We start from the raw sequence: 15,942 nt of genomic DNA on the forward strand, positions 1-15,942 counted from the left end.
GACAACTGTAGTCAAATTCCTTGACACGTCTGTGTGTGGTGGTTCTTGATGCCTTGACCCCAGCCTCAGTCCATTCCTTGTGAAGTTCACTCAAATTCTTGAATCGATTTTGCTTGACAATCCTCATAAGGCTGCGGTTCTCTCGGTTGGTTGTGCATCTTTTTCTTCCACACTTTTTCCTTCCACTCAACTTTCTGTTAACATGCTTGGATACAGCACTCTGTGAACAGCCAGCTTCTTTGGCAGTGAATGTTTGTGGCTTACCCTCCTTGTGAAGGGTGTCAATGATTGTCTTCTGGACAACTGTCAGATCAGCAGTCTTCCCCATGATTGTGTAGCCTAGTGAACCAAACTGAGAGACCATTTTGAAGGCTCAGGAAACCTTTGCAGGTGTTTTGAGTTGATTAGCTGATTGGCATGTCACATATTCTAATTTGTTGAGATAGTGAATTGGTGGGTTTTTGTTAAATGTGAGCCAAAATCATCCCAATTAAAAGAACCAAAGACTTAAACTACTTCAGTCTGTGTGCACTGAATTTATTTAATACACGAGTTTCACAATTTGAGTTGAATTACTGAAATAAATGACCTTTTCCACGACATTCTAATTTATTGAGATGCACCTGTATTTATATCAATTCATATAGTTAATCAATATCATACGAAGAGTGCCATTTTTTCTTTAAAAAATCAGCATGGTTACAAATGTGATATTTATTTTATACAACAGTTCAATAAACAATAAGTTAATATCAAGAGACTTACGTTTTAGACACCATATTGGCTGTTTTTGCACTATTTCTGCGCCATTTCATCAACAAAAAACATTCCAAACACAGCCACAGTACTGTTTTTGCGTGTCTGAGCAACATGACGTTGTTTTGTTCCTGAATGAATCAACCGTGTAAATGATTCGGTTCGATCACAATGACTCCTGGCTTTATAAAGGTAAGAATGCCCATAAAAGTAAAAAATCAATTTAAACTTATATTGGAAAATATTAATTTCTATCACTGCTGTGAAATGACCACACAGAATATGAAGAATATCAAAAACTTTAGGAGTCAGCTGTCCACGGTAGTCCTTAAGATATCAGCACAATAACACACTCAGCAAAATATTGTGTAATTATCTTTATCGATAAAATCACAGAAAATATTGAGATATTATTATTTGTCAATATCGCACACCCCTAGTTCTGACAAAATGATTTGCAACGGTCGCTTTGTCACGCCCAGTGTAGACGGCCTCAAACTGTTGGTGTATTTCTGTCTTTTTTGTTTGTTTTTTGGCTAGTAGAAGTTATGAATGGCCGGTAACTTAAAAATGTAGTAGCCAAATTGTCTGGTGAGTGAAAAAGTAAATTTCAATCCCTGAAAGAAATGTTTCTTGAGCACAAAATCAGCATATTAGAGTAATGATGCTGAAAATTCAGCTTTGCATCACAGGAATAAATTGCATTTTAAAATATATTCAAATAGAAAATGGTTATTTAAAATTTAAATAATATTTTACAATATTACTGTTTTTACGGCACTTTTGATCAAATAGATGCAGCCTTGGTGAACAGAAGATATTTATTTCAAAAACATTTAAAAAACTATTACCAACCCCAAACTTTTACGCTAGTGTAAGTAGGCCTGTCGCAATAATCAATATATCGACTTATCGCGCAATATATGTACATGACCTCAATTTTTGGTGACGCAATATATCGCCCATTATATTTACTCAAAAATTAATGTCACCATGTTTTGTACATTCCACTTGCGCCTGTGTCTTTTGCAGCTTCTCGTACATAACGTGGTGTAGTCATGAGGTGCTAGTTCAAATTTTTTAAATGCTTCTAAAAAAAAAACGTTCCATCTGCAGATATGGCCTTGTTTAGGGATCTGTGTCTTTGTGCATACGGACATCTGACTGCTGAGTAGTGATTGTGTTTCTCAGCAATAGTGTGCACCCTTCATTTACAGAGAAAAAAAGGTCAGTGAAAAATCTGTAGATGGAAAAATCTCCATACAAGTTTTGTGCAGTTTTCTTTTTTTCTACTTGTTACTTTGCACTTTTTTTGTTTTTAAGGTATCTAATATTTTGATACTTAATTTCCATGATCTAAATATTCTTAAAAATGTAAAGTTTGTAGTCATTTGGAAGTGTGTAGGCCTTCTAGCATTATTATGCTGTTACATTATGATTATATATTCAGTGGCACAAAATGGTCTTTAAAATGACAATAATATCGCTTATCGCAATTATTTCTGGGGCAATATATCGCACAACAAAAAGTTGTTACCGTGACAGGCCTAAGTGTAAGTGTTCCTCAAATGTTTGAACAAGCCTTTATTTGATGCTATTTTTGAGCAACTATGCTCATGCATATGAAAGTGTATCTGAACACAGGTGTGTTTAATGTGTGTTTATTAACCTCATCATTCTCTTGGCCACCTTCATTAAAAAAGGCCGCAGTCCTTTAGGTTGTTTTTGATGATGACGTCAGTGACGGCGTCGAACACAAACTGCACGTTCTTAGTGTCAGTCGCACAGGTAAAGTGGGTGTAGATTTCCTTGGTGTCTTTTTTCTTGTTGAGCTCCTCAAACTTGGTCTGGATGTAACTGGCAGCCTCATCATATTTATTAGCTCCTGTATAAAAACCACGCAGAAAATCTTGTCATGCAGTTTTACTTAAACCTTTAAAAAAAACATTTTCAGCAAAATGACCTTATGATTATCATTATGTTTTAGTCGTACTACGCATGCCAAAAGAAGTCAAATGAATGTTCTGTGTTATACTGAAGCCTCATCGGCGCATATGTGGGATAATAGTGATCATCACAAAAAATAATTTAAGCAATAGTGAAGTCAAAGACCTGAATACTCAGGGAAGCAGATGGTGAGAGGGCTGCGCGTGATCTTCTCCTCAAACAGATCCTTCTTGTTGAGGAAGAGGATGATGGAGGTCTCGGTGAACCACTTGTTGTTGCAGATGGAGTCGAACAGTTTCATGCTTTCATGCATGCGGTTCTGGAAAAAAAAGAGGAGTGTGACTTATTGAAAGCTGAAGAAAGTTTGTAGTCATTTGGAAGTGTGTAGGCCTTCTGGCATTATTATGCTGTTACATTATGATTATATATTCAGTGGCACAAAATGGTCTTTAAAATGACAATAATATCGCTTATCGCAATTATTTCTGGGGCAATATATCGCACAACAAAAAGTTGTTACCGTGACAGGCCTAAGTGTAAGTGTTCCTCAAATGTTTGAACAAGCCTTTATTTGATGCTATTTTTGAGCAACTATGCTCATGCATATGAAAGTGTATCTGAACACAGGTGTGTTTAATGTGTGTTTATTAACCTCATCATTCTCTTGGCCACCTTCATTAAAAAAGGCCGCAGTCCTTTAGGTTGTTTTTGATGATGACGTCAGTGACGGCGTCGAACACAAACTGCACGTTCTTAGTGTCAGTCGCACAGGTAAAGTGGGTGTAGATTTCCTTGGTGTCTTTTTTCTTGTTGAGCTCCTCAAACTTGGTCTGGATGTAACTGGCAGCCTCATCATATTTATTAGCTCCTGTATAAAAACCACGCAGAAAATCTTGTCATGCAGTTTTACTTAAACCTTTAAAAAAAACATTTTCAGCAAAATGACCTTATGATTATCATTATGTTTTAGATAGCTGGCCAATCAGAGCACACCTCGCTTTTCAGGCCGATGAGCTTTGTAAAAATCGACGTGTTTCAGAAAGGCGGGGCATAGAGGAGAAACAATAATGTACAGTATATGGAAAATAATGTGTTTTTTTAACCTTAAACCGCATAAACACATTTCATTACACCAAATAATGTTCTTTTTAGCAGCATCATATGACCCCTTTAAGATAATTTAATATCATTTCAATTTGTTTACATGTATAGCTCAACCTCAAAACAATGAAATACTTCCACAAATTTGTTATATAATTTAGATTTTTTTTTAAATGTAGTGCTCAACCTTAAAATAATGAAATATTTCCCCACTCTTATTATAATTTTATATGACATCATTTTTTATTTTGTTTAAATGTATTGCTCATCTTTAAAATAATGAAATACTTCAGCCATCGTATGATAATTTTGTTTCATTTTAATATATTGCTCAATCTAATGAAAATTGTATATTATATATCAGAAAATAAAAATAGCTTATAATTGAAATGTACAATTCTTGGACAAGGTCTGCAAAACCAATCATACAATTACAAACTCATAATTCAGTTTTACTGTTTGGATAACCCACAATGTTTTCCATGACTTCTCCTGTGGCTCTGATTACAGGATAAGGATTTTATTTTAAAACTAAACCTTTCCAAGCTGTATCTGAAACTCACCATCTCCTCATCTTCTGCCAGCACCAGGTCATAAGCGCTCAGAGCCACACAGAAGATGATGGCTGTTACTCCCTCAAAGCAATGGATCCATTTCTTCCTCTCTGACCTCTGACCTCCCACATCAAACATCCTGAAGAGAGGAGGGAATTAGGAGGCCATAAAAAGGGAGAATATTTGATGTTGGAGTACTGAAATGCAGCAGCAGAAGGTGAAAGTGTCACTTTTCGCATGCCCATTAACATTACATGAGGGTCTCAGAAGAACAAGATAATGAGAAACCACTTTCTACCGGAATCATTTTCACTTCTCATATATATAAGCTTTACCAGCTCTATAATACCCTCCTCTACACATCCAGAATTCTTATTTTGTCACTGATTTTGAATATATATATATATATATATATAAATAAAATAAATAAATAAATGTATTATTATTAAAAGCTTTTCACAGTACTTTGGTATGCCCATTATAATGAATAAAAATAATTATTGCATTTAAATAATTTTTATCATAAAATAATGTCTAATTTCTATCTTACACCAAGCATTTTGTCAGTTTGTACTTAGAAAATGGTAAACAAAATGTGCACAGTCTCTATAGTTTTTGGCAATATTTAAGTATTTGTGTTCCTTTCTTGTGAAAAATATTTTTCTAAGAAAATGCAAGATATTTTCAGACTTTAAAATAATGTCCCTCAATCTGAACTCAACCCCGTCACACTAACCATTCTACGCCCATCATACATTTAGTCTTCACCCATTTACCAGAAATGACATCATTCAGGTTTCTTTAATAGTGCTGCAGAACATGGTTAGTAGTATCATACTTTTTCTTCATATTTTTGAGGAATATTATAGTCAGGGAGGGTACTGTCAAGCTTAACATCTGAAAGCTGTCACAAAATTATTTTTCAACATATTATTTGAATCCATAAGTATATACAATGTACTTATTTTATTGCTGCCATATATGGACTACTCTCCTTCACTACACAAGCAGCAGTGGCCAGTTTGAGTGAAAAACCGTATCTCACACACACACACACACACACACACACACACACACACACACACACACACATATATATATATACACTGTATATACACAGTATATGTGACCCTGGACCACAAAACCAGTCATAAGGGTAAATTTTTCGAGATTGAGATTTATACATCATCTGTAAGATGAATAAATAAGCTTTCCATTGATGTATGGTTTGTTATGATAGGACAATATTTGGTAGAGATACAACTATTTGAAAATCTGGAATCTGAGGGTGCAAAAAAATCAAAATATTGAGAAAATCTCCTTTAAAGCATATTACTAATCAAAAATTAAGTTAATATATTTACAGTAGGAAATTTACAAAATATCTTCATGGAACATGATCTTTACTTAATATCCTAATGATTTTTGGCATAAAAGAAAAATCAATAATTTTGACCCATGCAATGTATTTTTGGCTATTGCTACAAATATCCCCCAGCGACTTAAGACTGCTTTTGTGCTCCAGGGTCACATGCATACATATATTATATATATATATATATATATAGTTGTAAACTTGTGACAGGGTTGAGCTATTTAATAGATTTATTAATTATTTGAATTAAAACAATAGTCATGTTTCAGTAAATATATACTTACCAAAATCATGACAACTCATATTTTGGTTATAAATAGAATATTTGATGTAATATGTCCAATTAAACTACAACAAGCATCCTACATCAGAAATTGCACCCATATTAGCAGCAGAAAGACAGAAGGAAGGGGACAATATGAGAGAGAAACAAAACTGAAAATTCAAATTGAAGGCAATGTGTCCCTTCAAATGTGTTACAGTCTTCAACCCCGACACACCTTGTCTATATTTTGGGGGGGGAAATAGGGAAGACAATTAAGAATGAAAGCATTTCTTACTGATTACCACCTGACACATTATGGACTAAAAGAATAAAATTCTGGTTTTGGTTAAACATCTAAATTAAGAATATTTTTTTACAAAAATAAAGAGACAACAGTTTCTTTAAACTGTATACAGTATATGTGTGTATGTGTTTATATATGTATATAGAACGTTTCACAAATATAAAATACAAAATTATATCAAAACACATTTATCAAGATTCATGCTGAACTATATCAGCTAGCAATCACTGGTAAGTGATATTTTATAGCTGACTGATTTGTGCGCATGCTACATATGAGTGTGGTGCTCATAGACACAGTATAAAATGTTTCTCACTTGAAGTGCAGATCTTTAAAAGTGAAATGTGTCTCCACGATCCCAGTGGTCTTCACTCGGGTCCTCAAGACATCCTGCTGGGTGGGGATGTAGTCTGCCCGTGCTATCCTGTCCAGATCATTCAGATAACTACACACACACACACACACACACACACAATTAGGTCACACATCACAGCTCAGATGAAGAACTGTCATGGAAATTAATAATTAATACACGGCCCATTTTAAAAAGCTTCATTCTCAATGACCTGCTGAGTGCAGCATTAAATCTGCCTTCATTTACAGTATGTGTCACAGTCTCACAGTATGTGGGCAGAGGAATGGCGTTTGTATTCACCGCATCTGTGCTCACTTTTGAGATCCGACACCTGCTTTTAGTGCCTGATAAGCTGTGTTTACAATCATCTGCTTGCAACGGAATACTACAGTATTGCTTACTACAGGAGTTCACAACTTTTTAGTCAGCAAACCTCTCTAGATTTGAGATTATTTACTTGACAGACCATTTGAGACTTATTTAACCAATGCCATTACATTTCAATTATATACTGTATCCCAATACATATATATATATATATATATATATATATACACACATATATATATATATATACACATACACACACACACACACATATATATATGCATTTTTGGATACACTGTACTCTGGTTGCATACTGCACACCATGGCTAATGTAGCTGTTCATTTGCATATTTCGTGCTTACAGTAAATCTGCCTGCTGTGTACAGTACAGTGATCAGAGTGAAGTTTGGTTTGAGTTCAATCTTCATTGGTTTCAGCAACACAACAGCTGCTTGTGTGTGAATTAGACTTTGACTAGAAGCCATAAACAGTCATATTAGCTCAGTGAGCCGTCTCTGATGGACAGGCCACAGGCCCGAGCGCTGAGCGCATTACTATAGCAACCCCGACTGACACTGACCTTTCATACATCATGATTCAGGCTGAAGAATTAGCTCATACTTTCACAACATGATCAACTGAAGACACAATTTCAGTTTCACAATAATAGTCCTAATAATTTCACCTATAAATGTGAAAATGAAGGGTTTTCTGACCATTTAAACAGAGTTAAAATGCAACCCTTTTCTACTTTATGGATGAATATTACAAAGCCTGTCAAGAACATTTCTAGGCTATACTTCTCACACACAAAATATTTTATTTTTATATATATATATGTATATTATATATATATATATATATATATATATATATATATATACACACACATATACATACATACATATACATACACACACACATATATGTTTTACATCTAGAAAAGGGAATTAATCGGATGTACACTTTTGTGACAGGATGAAATTATCGTAATAAAATTAATTAAAACAAAATTGTCATTGCCGTTAAAAAATGTAAAACTTAAAAAATATATATATTTTAAGCTGTAAAGTTTTCAGTCTACAAAATTCTATAAAAAAATCTTCAAATTGGCTATAACTTAATATTAAAATAATTTAAATATTATTTTCCTTTCAATTTTGGGGTGAAATATGACCCATACGTGACCCTGGACCACAAAACCAGTCATAAGGGTCAAAAAAATTTTTTATTGAGATGTATACTCTTATGAAAGCTGAATAAATAAGCTTTCCATTGATGTATGGTTTGTTAGGATATGTTCATATTTGGCCAAGATACAACTATTTAAAAATCTGGAATCTGAGGGTGCAAAAAAATCTAAATATTGAGAAAATCACATTTAAAGTTGTCCAAACGAAGTTCTTAGCAATGCATATTACTAATCAAAAATTAAGTTTTGATATACTGGTACATCTCAAAAAATTTGAATATCATGAAAAGGTCAATATTTTTTGTCACTCATTTCAGAAAGTGAAACCCATATATCATATAGATTCATTACACAGAGTGAAATATTTCAAGCCTTTATTTCTTGAAATGTTGATTATTGTGGCTTACAGATAATGAAAACCCAAAAGTCAGTGTCTCAGAAAATTAGAATATTACATAAGATCAGATGATATTCAAATTTTTTGAGATGTACCTGTATTTACGGTAAGAAATTTACAAAACATCTTCATGGAACACGATCTTTACTTAATATCCTAATGATTTTTGGCATAAAAGAAAAATTTATACTTTTGACCCATACAATATATTTTTGGCTATTGCTACAAAAATACCCCAGCAACTTAAGACTGTTTTTGTGCTCCAGGGTCACATATATATTTTTATTAAATTCAATATATTCACATAAGCATGTGTGATTGAATTATTTTCCACTATAATGGCAACAGTCTGTAAACCATGAGAAAGGACATGAACAAATGTGCCCGTTCACACAGCTGATCATATATAAATATATAAATCTTAATGTAAATTGTAGGCAGGAGACGTTTCTGCTAACAACAGATGGACTTGGCATTGAGTTCCCTGCTTGAACCTGCCTCCCATCATGCACCAGTGTTTATGCATGGGTGCTAAAAACCCTTTAAAGTCACATTCTGTCTTTAAAGTTTTGTGCTGCCACTCCTCGCACGATTCTGTTCCTCAAGTGTTTGTGTTTATGCAGCTCTGAAGTACATGGACGAAATCGAATTAACCAGCAGGCCGTGTGAGGCGTGAGCTGCAGTGATCTGACAGAGGTGAACGAGAGAAGAATATCATGAATATTGTTCAATAAATAACGAAATGAATAAAAATAACCATAAAAATCAATCTAATTTTAGGCTGTTATCATGCCTAGCAGTGTAGCAATTAATGCATTTATATGAAATTAAATTCAGTCAGACAGTGAACATGGCTCATCCAATGAGATTTTAAGGGATTTCCCAGTGTTACATGCCAACGAAATACCAACCATAAAATACTGCAGTGATGAGGATAACTAGAAATGCTCAAAATATATTCGCTATTGCTAATTTGACTAAATTCCATATGGAGCATATGCATGAGTGTGTAAATGTACAGTAAGATGTGAAGCAGGATCTGTATTGTGTGTGTGTGTGTGTGTGTGTGTGTGTGTGTGTGTGTGTGTGTAGACACTCACTAGGCAGCAGAGTCGTTGAGCTGATATTCTCTGGATCGGGTGAAGCATCCCTGAACCCCGCTGTCGGCCCACAGTCTGCGGATCACATTGGCCAGATCATCAGTTAAGACGCCCTGCTCCTCCGCTGCTGCAGACAGAGCAAACAGCTGCCGCGCATCGTCCTGCACACACACACACACACACACACACACACGATGTGCTGAGCGAGGGACCAAACATACTGGAAAAACTTGACTGTAACTGAATGCAAACTTCGCTTCCAAACATATTACCACGGTATATTTTTAATGGCAATACTTCACGTTAAAATAACCAAGAAATAGCTTATTGTGAATCATTCATCAATGCACAGAATAACCGGATCTGCCTCTAAAGGATCTCAGATTGTATGCAAAACATTAAACCTGAAGATCAGAAACGTGAAGTTGCCACAGTGTGCGGGACTCTCTGAATCATTTACAGAATCCCAGCATGACCCAGACATTACAGGAGGTCTTACCACTCGGGCGGTCTCTCTGTAGTCGATCTTGAGGTTGCTCATGGCTTTAATGATGGCCATTATGGACTGGATGGTGTTGCTGTAGACCACGGCTCTGTACTGCTTACACTCGTCTTCTGAGTAGCCATCTTCATGGATGATTCTGAACAGAGGGAAAAATGGCATAAATAAACAACAAAAAAACATATTGACCTAAAAGAGCTGTAGAGAATGGTATAATGCCACCTGGGAATGCTATGTAACTAAAGTAAACTAAACTACATTAAACTTAACTAGAGAATCTTATAATGATTTCTTGGAATGCTAAACAAAATCAAAAAACTAAATATATAATAATAAAAAAAACTATATATATATATTTTAAATAATTACAAATAATTACAAAACTCTCTGAAATAATTTATTTTAATTGGTCTGATTGGTAAATGTGTCAATCACATAAGTCTAAAGAGGCCTTTTTTGCCAACTAAAACCTAATATGTAGCCTATATTTATTTTGACAATTGATATTGGCAATCATATAAACTATATCAGCCATAAAACTAATTATCAGCCATTAGCACAAAAAAACCCCCCTCCAATTTCACAACCCAAGTCGGTTTCCAGTGCTGATCTGTAATGTGCATAATTTAACGCAGTGTTTCCCAACCTTTTTTTAGTCGCGGCAACTAAAAGAAAATTTTTTAGAAATTTTTAGAAATTTTTACAAACTTGTGGCACCCTACAAAATGAATTTTGTCACAAAATTTGAATTTCTAACTTCGATATGATAATTTGAAAAGTATAGATATTCGGTACAGCAGGGAAGAACTGCAGAATATAATGACATACAGATATTTTTAATATTATTAAAAAATGTTGTCCATCAATGGTGGCAATCAGTAGGCTAATTTCTAATGAAGAGACCAATTTATATGACAGATTTTAATATAGGCTTTTATACATATGTAAACATTATTTAATTACCATTATAACTAGCTATCTCACACATTTTTGCTCACTCAGTGTTTTTTTTATTTTACAGTGTATTTTACAATTTTGGTGCAGTAGCACGAGATAGCTTGATTTCAAACTTTAAATTGAATAAAAAAATTTAAAAGTAAGCAGTCAGTAATAAAATAAGAACAAATAAAAAATAATGACAGGCTTTCGAATTAAATAAATTGCTTTCTAGTTTTTCAGGTAGGTCTGAAGATATACGAGATAGCTTGATTTCAAACTTTAAATTGAATAAAAAAATTTAAAAGTAAGCAGTCAGTAATAAAATAAGAACAAATAAAAAATAATGACAGGCCTTCGAATTAAATAAATTGCTTTCTAGTTTTTCAGGTAGGTCTGAAGATATAAAAAAAATATAAAATATAAAAAAATGTTTTACCAATTATCCAAATAATGTTTAGTCCTAGAAAGCTATTATTATCAGAACACGTGAGCATAGCGGTTAGCAGATCAATGAATGAGAGGGCAGCATTACCAGAGTTGCCATATACCACACCATGTTACAACACAGTATTGCTATTGCAGACAGAAACAATACTGTACTACATCAATGTTTCCTGTCAGCTCAATATCTGAGTGGACTTTGCTGTTCCGATGAGCATGAATGGTATACGAGTGGAGCGACTGAGCGGAGCGCACATGCATAGAGCGGATAATACACACACGCATAGAGCGGGATAATACGCAGAGCGTCACACCACGTGAAAGTGAAACCTGAACGGTGGACAAATTTTTGGCAGCCAAAATTTCGGTGCATCTCTAATTATTGGCGACATCAGAAATGGATATTATATAATAGATGCTTTTTTGAACATTTTAGCAATTAAAAAATATTTAAAAAATTTTTTATTTTATTTTTTTTACACGGCACCCCGGTTGGAGACAGAAACAATACTGTACTACATCAATGTTTCCTGTCAGCTCAATATCTGAGTGGACTTTGCTGTTCCGATGAGCATGAATGGTATACGAGTGGAGCGACTGAGCGGAGCGCACATGCATAGAGCGGATAATACACACACGCATAGAGCGGGATAATACGCAGAGCGTCACACCACGTGAAAGTGAAACCTGAACGGTGGACAAATTTTTGGCAGCCAAAATTTCGGTGCATCTCTAATTATTGGCGACATCAGAAATGGATATTATATAATAGATGCTTTTTTGAACATTTTAGCAATTTAAAAATATTAAAAAAAAATTTTTTTTTTTTACACGGCACCCCGGTTGCGAAACACTGATTTAACGCATTCCATTTTCACTAACGTCAGCAGATACTGTCATCTTCTCTTAGTATAAGTGAGTCAGCAAATATAAAATAGGCCAGTTAGGCCTTATTGACATGATATTTTACATGGCATCTTTATCAAAATCATTTAAATGCACATGACTTAAAAGAAACAACTGAAAATGTCAGTAAGGAAAACATTAGAAATATATTAAACAAAAAAATTGCTTTTCAGCAGCTCAGAGGAAAGGAAGCTCAAACTAATGGATCTTAAAAGGTTTAATCAAATGAAGCCGAATCTTCATACGCTTGGTAAATGGTGCACAGAAGAAACGTGTGATACACGACACCTTCAGGACTGGTACTCTGGGTTATAAAGCAGCAGAATCTGCAGCGTTTGAAACTCCTGTCTTCTGCTGGTAAGACAGGTGCTTTTACCACATTGACAGACAGAGCTCATTACTTTTACACTTATTGTCATTGTAACACTGTTTCAGCTTAAACCTTAATGACGTGAGTGTGAAACTGTGCTGTCCTCATGAAAAATGGATTGAGATCCCAGCGCCTGCAGTCAAATGGAAATGATAAAACTACTCAAGGCTTTCGCTATCTCTCTTTGTGCATTCGACTTCTACTTACACTCAAAGATATATATATAGTCCAATAAAAAGACTAAGAATAAATGCGCACATTTTTCATCCAATACATTTAAAGCTTGCAAAAGATGTACAATGATGCTTCAACCCAAACAACTTTCATTTATCTCACAAAACGGTGACCTGTCTGCTCTGCATATAATTGCACACCATTTTATATATAGCCTTTTTATTATTTTTCTCCTTTTGCAAAATCAAGTAATTGCAAAAAAGCATTCAAAATGAGTTTTTAAAAAAGCATTCAGACAACAAAACATTCGAAAGTGGAGGTCAGTAATGTTTTTTTTTTTACTGAATTAAATTGAATTCAGTTATTCATTACTTTGAATTAAATTGATCAAAATTGACAAAGAAATTTGTTTAAAAAGATTCTGTTCTTCTTAACTTACCATTAATTTTTTATACAAAATATTAACCATTTTCAACATTAAAAATAACGTGAGCAATCAGCATATCAGAATGATTTCTGAAGATCATGTGACACTGAAGACTGGAGTAATGATGCTGAAAATTCAGCTTTGCATCACAGCAATAAATTACATTTTACAATATATTCAAATTATAAACAGTTATTTTAACTTGCAATAATATTTCCCAATATTATTATTATTAGTTAACCATTTCAAAAACAGGTAAACAGGGAATAGTATTCAATAGTTCTGATATATTGAAAATACACTATCTGGCATACTTTAGCATGCTATTTCAGTATGTTTATGAAGTCTGCATCCACACATGCTTAATCTTGCAAGACGTTTTGCAGAATGAGGGTTACCATCGAGACGAGCAGAGCAGAGCAGAGCTGCACAAAGAGAGAAGTGCAACATTTTGGTATCATGAAGAGATGGATGGTGTCTATTAATCATAAACCGCATGAGGGCATTTGACGTAAATGAAGCAGCGCTGCATCACAGGGTCTGTAAGGAGGTGCACTCGTGCGGAAATGTGACTCCATCACGGAAATGAAACTCAGAACAGCAGCTAGTGCCGCTTTGTTAACTCCCGTTTCACACATGATGTCATTTGTTCAAAGAGCTGTGGCTGCAAATAAGTGACAGATGAAGCATGGATTTATTACTGAATATAAATAGTGCGCGCACTTGTATCTCAGCAGCTGCAATGAGCTAATTTACTGTCAATGTGTGTGATTTATCAGAGTTAAAGAAGCAGTTTCAGAGGACGAGCACAGAGCCTGGATGTGTCTTTCTGAAATCACAGGCTTGTTTGAATGTAAAATTGAAAGGAAGCTTGAAAACGATGCTTAAAAATGATGTGGTGAATGCTTGTGATGTTTTCAGTGTCTCTTATCTCACTATATGAGGACAGGAACACATCTCCATTGAACTTCATCTCCAGAGCTGCTCTGAGAATCATGATTTCATTTGACACCCACAAACTCAACGGTCTTCAACTGTCAAAATAGAAGTTTGGTTTGACTTTGTGCCAGAAATATATTACTATTGTACATTAGAATGTACTTCTCAATGTAATAATAATAATAATAAAACTTGTACAGCACTTTGGCAAAAAAAAGGCATTTTTAAAATTTAATTTGATTACACTTTTAAAAAAAAAAATGTAATCAAATTTTTTATATTTGATTACCAATATTTTTGATAATAAATTTGTATTAAATAAATTATTTAATTGTAAAAGCAGGAACACATCTCCATTGAACTTCATCTCCAGAGCTGCTCTGAGAATCATGATTTCATTTGACACCCACAAACTCAACGGTCTTCAACTGTCAAAATAGAAGTTTGGTTTGACTTTGTGCCAGAAATATATTACTATTGTACATTAGAATGTACTTCTCAATGTAATAATAATAATAAAACTTGTACAGCACTTTGGCAAAAAAAAGGCATTTTTAAAATTTAATTTGATTACATTTAAAAAAAAAAATGTAATCAAATTTTTTATATTTGATTACCAATATTTTTGATAATAAATTTGTATTAAATAAATTATTTAATTGTAAAAGTTCTATGAATTCAACTGATCAGTCGTGTTTTTATTTTGTAAAATCTAATTATAGCATTTAAATGGAACCTAGAAAAATTTAAATGGAATTTTTTTTTTAGGGGGGGGGGGGAACATTCAAAACGTTCATTTGAATGTTCAAATGAACAAATGAACATTCATTTGTTCATTTATGAACAAATGAAATTTGTTCATAAATTTCATAGGGCCCTAAAATTAATATTTTACTATTAGACCTTTAGGAATTATAATTATTACTTCTCAAAGCATAAATAAATAAATACAACTTGCACAGCACTTTTTGTGCCAAAAAATAATCTGATAACATTAAAACATAAAAAAAGATTTCATAGGGCCCTAAAAAAATGATACAATTGTAGCAATAATTTTTTAAATTGTAAAAGTTTAATGAATTTAATTGATTGGACGTGCTTTTTTATTTTGTAAATTCGAATTAATTCACTAAAATGTAATCTAGAAAAAATTCAACGGAATTTGGGAAAAATAAAACTATTTTACAGGGCCCTAAATATTTAATTTTGTGAAACTTTTCTTAAAAGTTTCTACTTACTTCATTTGGCGGGGGGGGGGGTGTTCATAAATTTCATAGGGCCCTAAAATTAATATTTTACTATTAAACCTTTAGGAATTATAATTATTACTTCTCAAAGCATAAATAAATAAATACAACTTGCACAGCACTTTATGTGCCAAAAAATAATCTGATAACATTAAAACATAAAAAAAGATTTCATAGGGCCCTAAAAAAAATGATACAATTGTAGCAATAATTTTTTTAATTGTAAAAGTTTAATGAATTTAATTGATTGGACGTGCTTTTTTATTTTGTAAATTCGAATTAATTCACTAAAATGTAATCTAGAAAAAATTCAACGGAATTTGG

General features: G+C 33.6%; 1 protein-coding gene across 1 annotated transcript in view; it reads right to left on the reverse strand.

The window, feature by feature from the left end:
• gnai2b (guanine nucleotide binding protein (G protein), alpha inhibiting activity polypeptide 2b) overlaps positions 1-15,942 on the reverse strand; it is a 60,591-nt gene that overhangs the window by 5,600 nt on the left and 39,049 nt on the right. The window contains exons 3-8 of the mRNA XM_016275389.1: positions 10,173-10,314; positions 9,674-9,834; positions 6,619-6,747; positions 4,368-4,497; positions 2,869-3,022; positions 2,426-2,641 (exon numbers count right to left, since the gene is read on the reverse strand). Coding sequence (XP_016130875.1) covers positions 2,451-2,641; positions 2,869-3,022; positions 4,368-4,497; positions 6,619-6,747; positions 9,674-9,834; positions 10,173-10,314 — 907 coding nt within the window. The 3' untranslated portion in view covers positions 2,426-2,450. The remainder of the gene's footprint in view (positions 1-2,425; positions 2,642-2,868; positions 3,023-4,367; positions 4,498-6,618; positions 6,748-9,673; positions 9,835-10,172; positions 10,315-15,942) is intronic.

Source organism: Sinocyclocheilus grahami, unplaced genomic scaffold (genome assembly GCF_001515645.1).
Source record: "Sinocyclocheilus grahami isolate Dianchi unplaced genomic scaffold, SAMN03320097.WGS_v1.1 scaffold94.1, whole genome shotgun sequence".
Classification (NCBI taxonomy): Eukaryota; Metazoa; Chordata; class Actinopteri; order Cypriniformes; family Cyprinidae; genus Sinocyclocheilus; species Sinocyclocheilus grahami.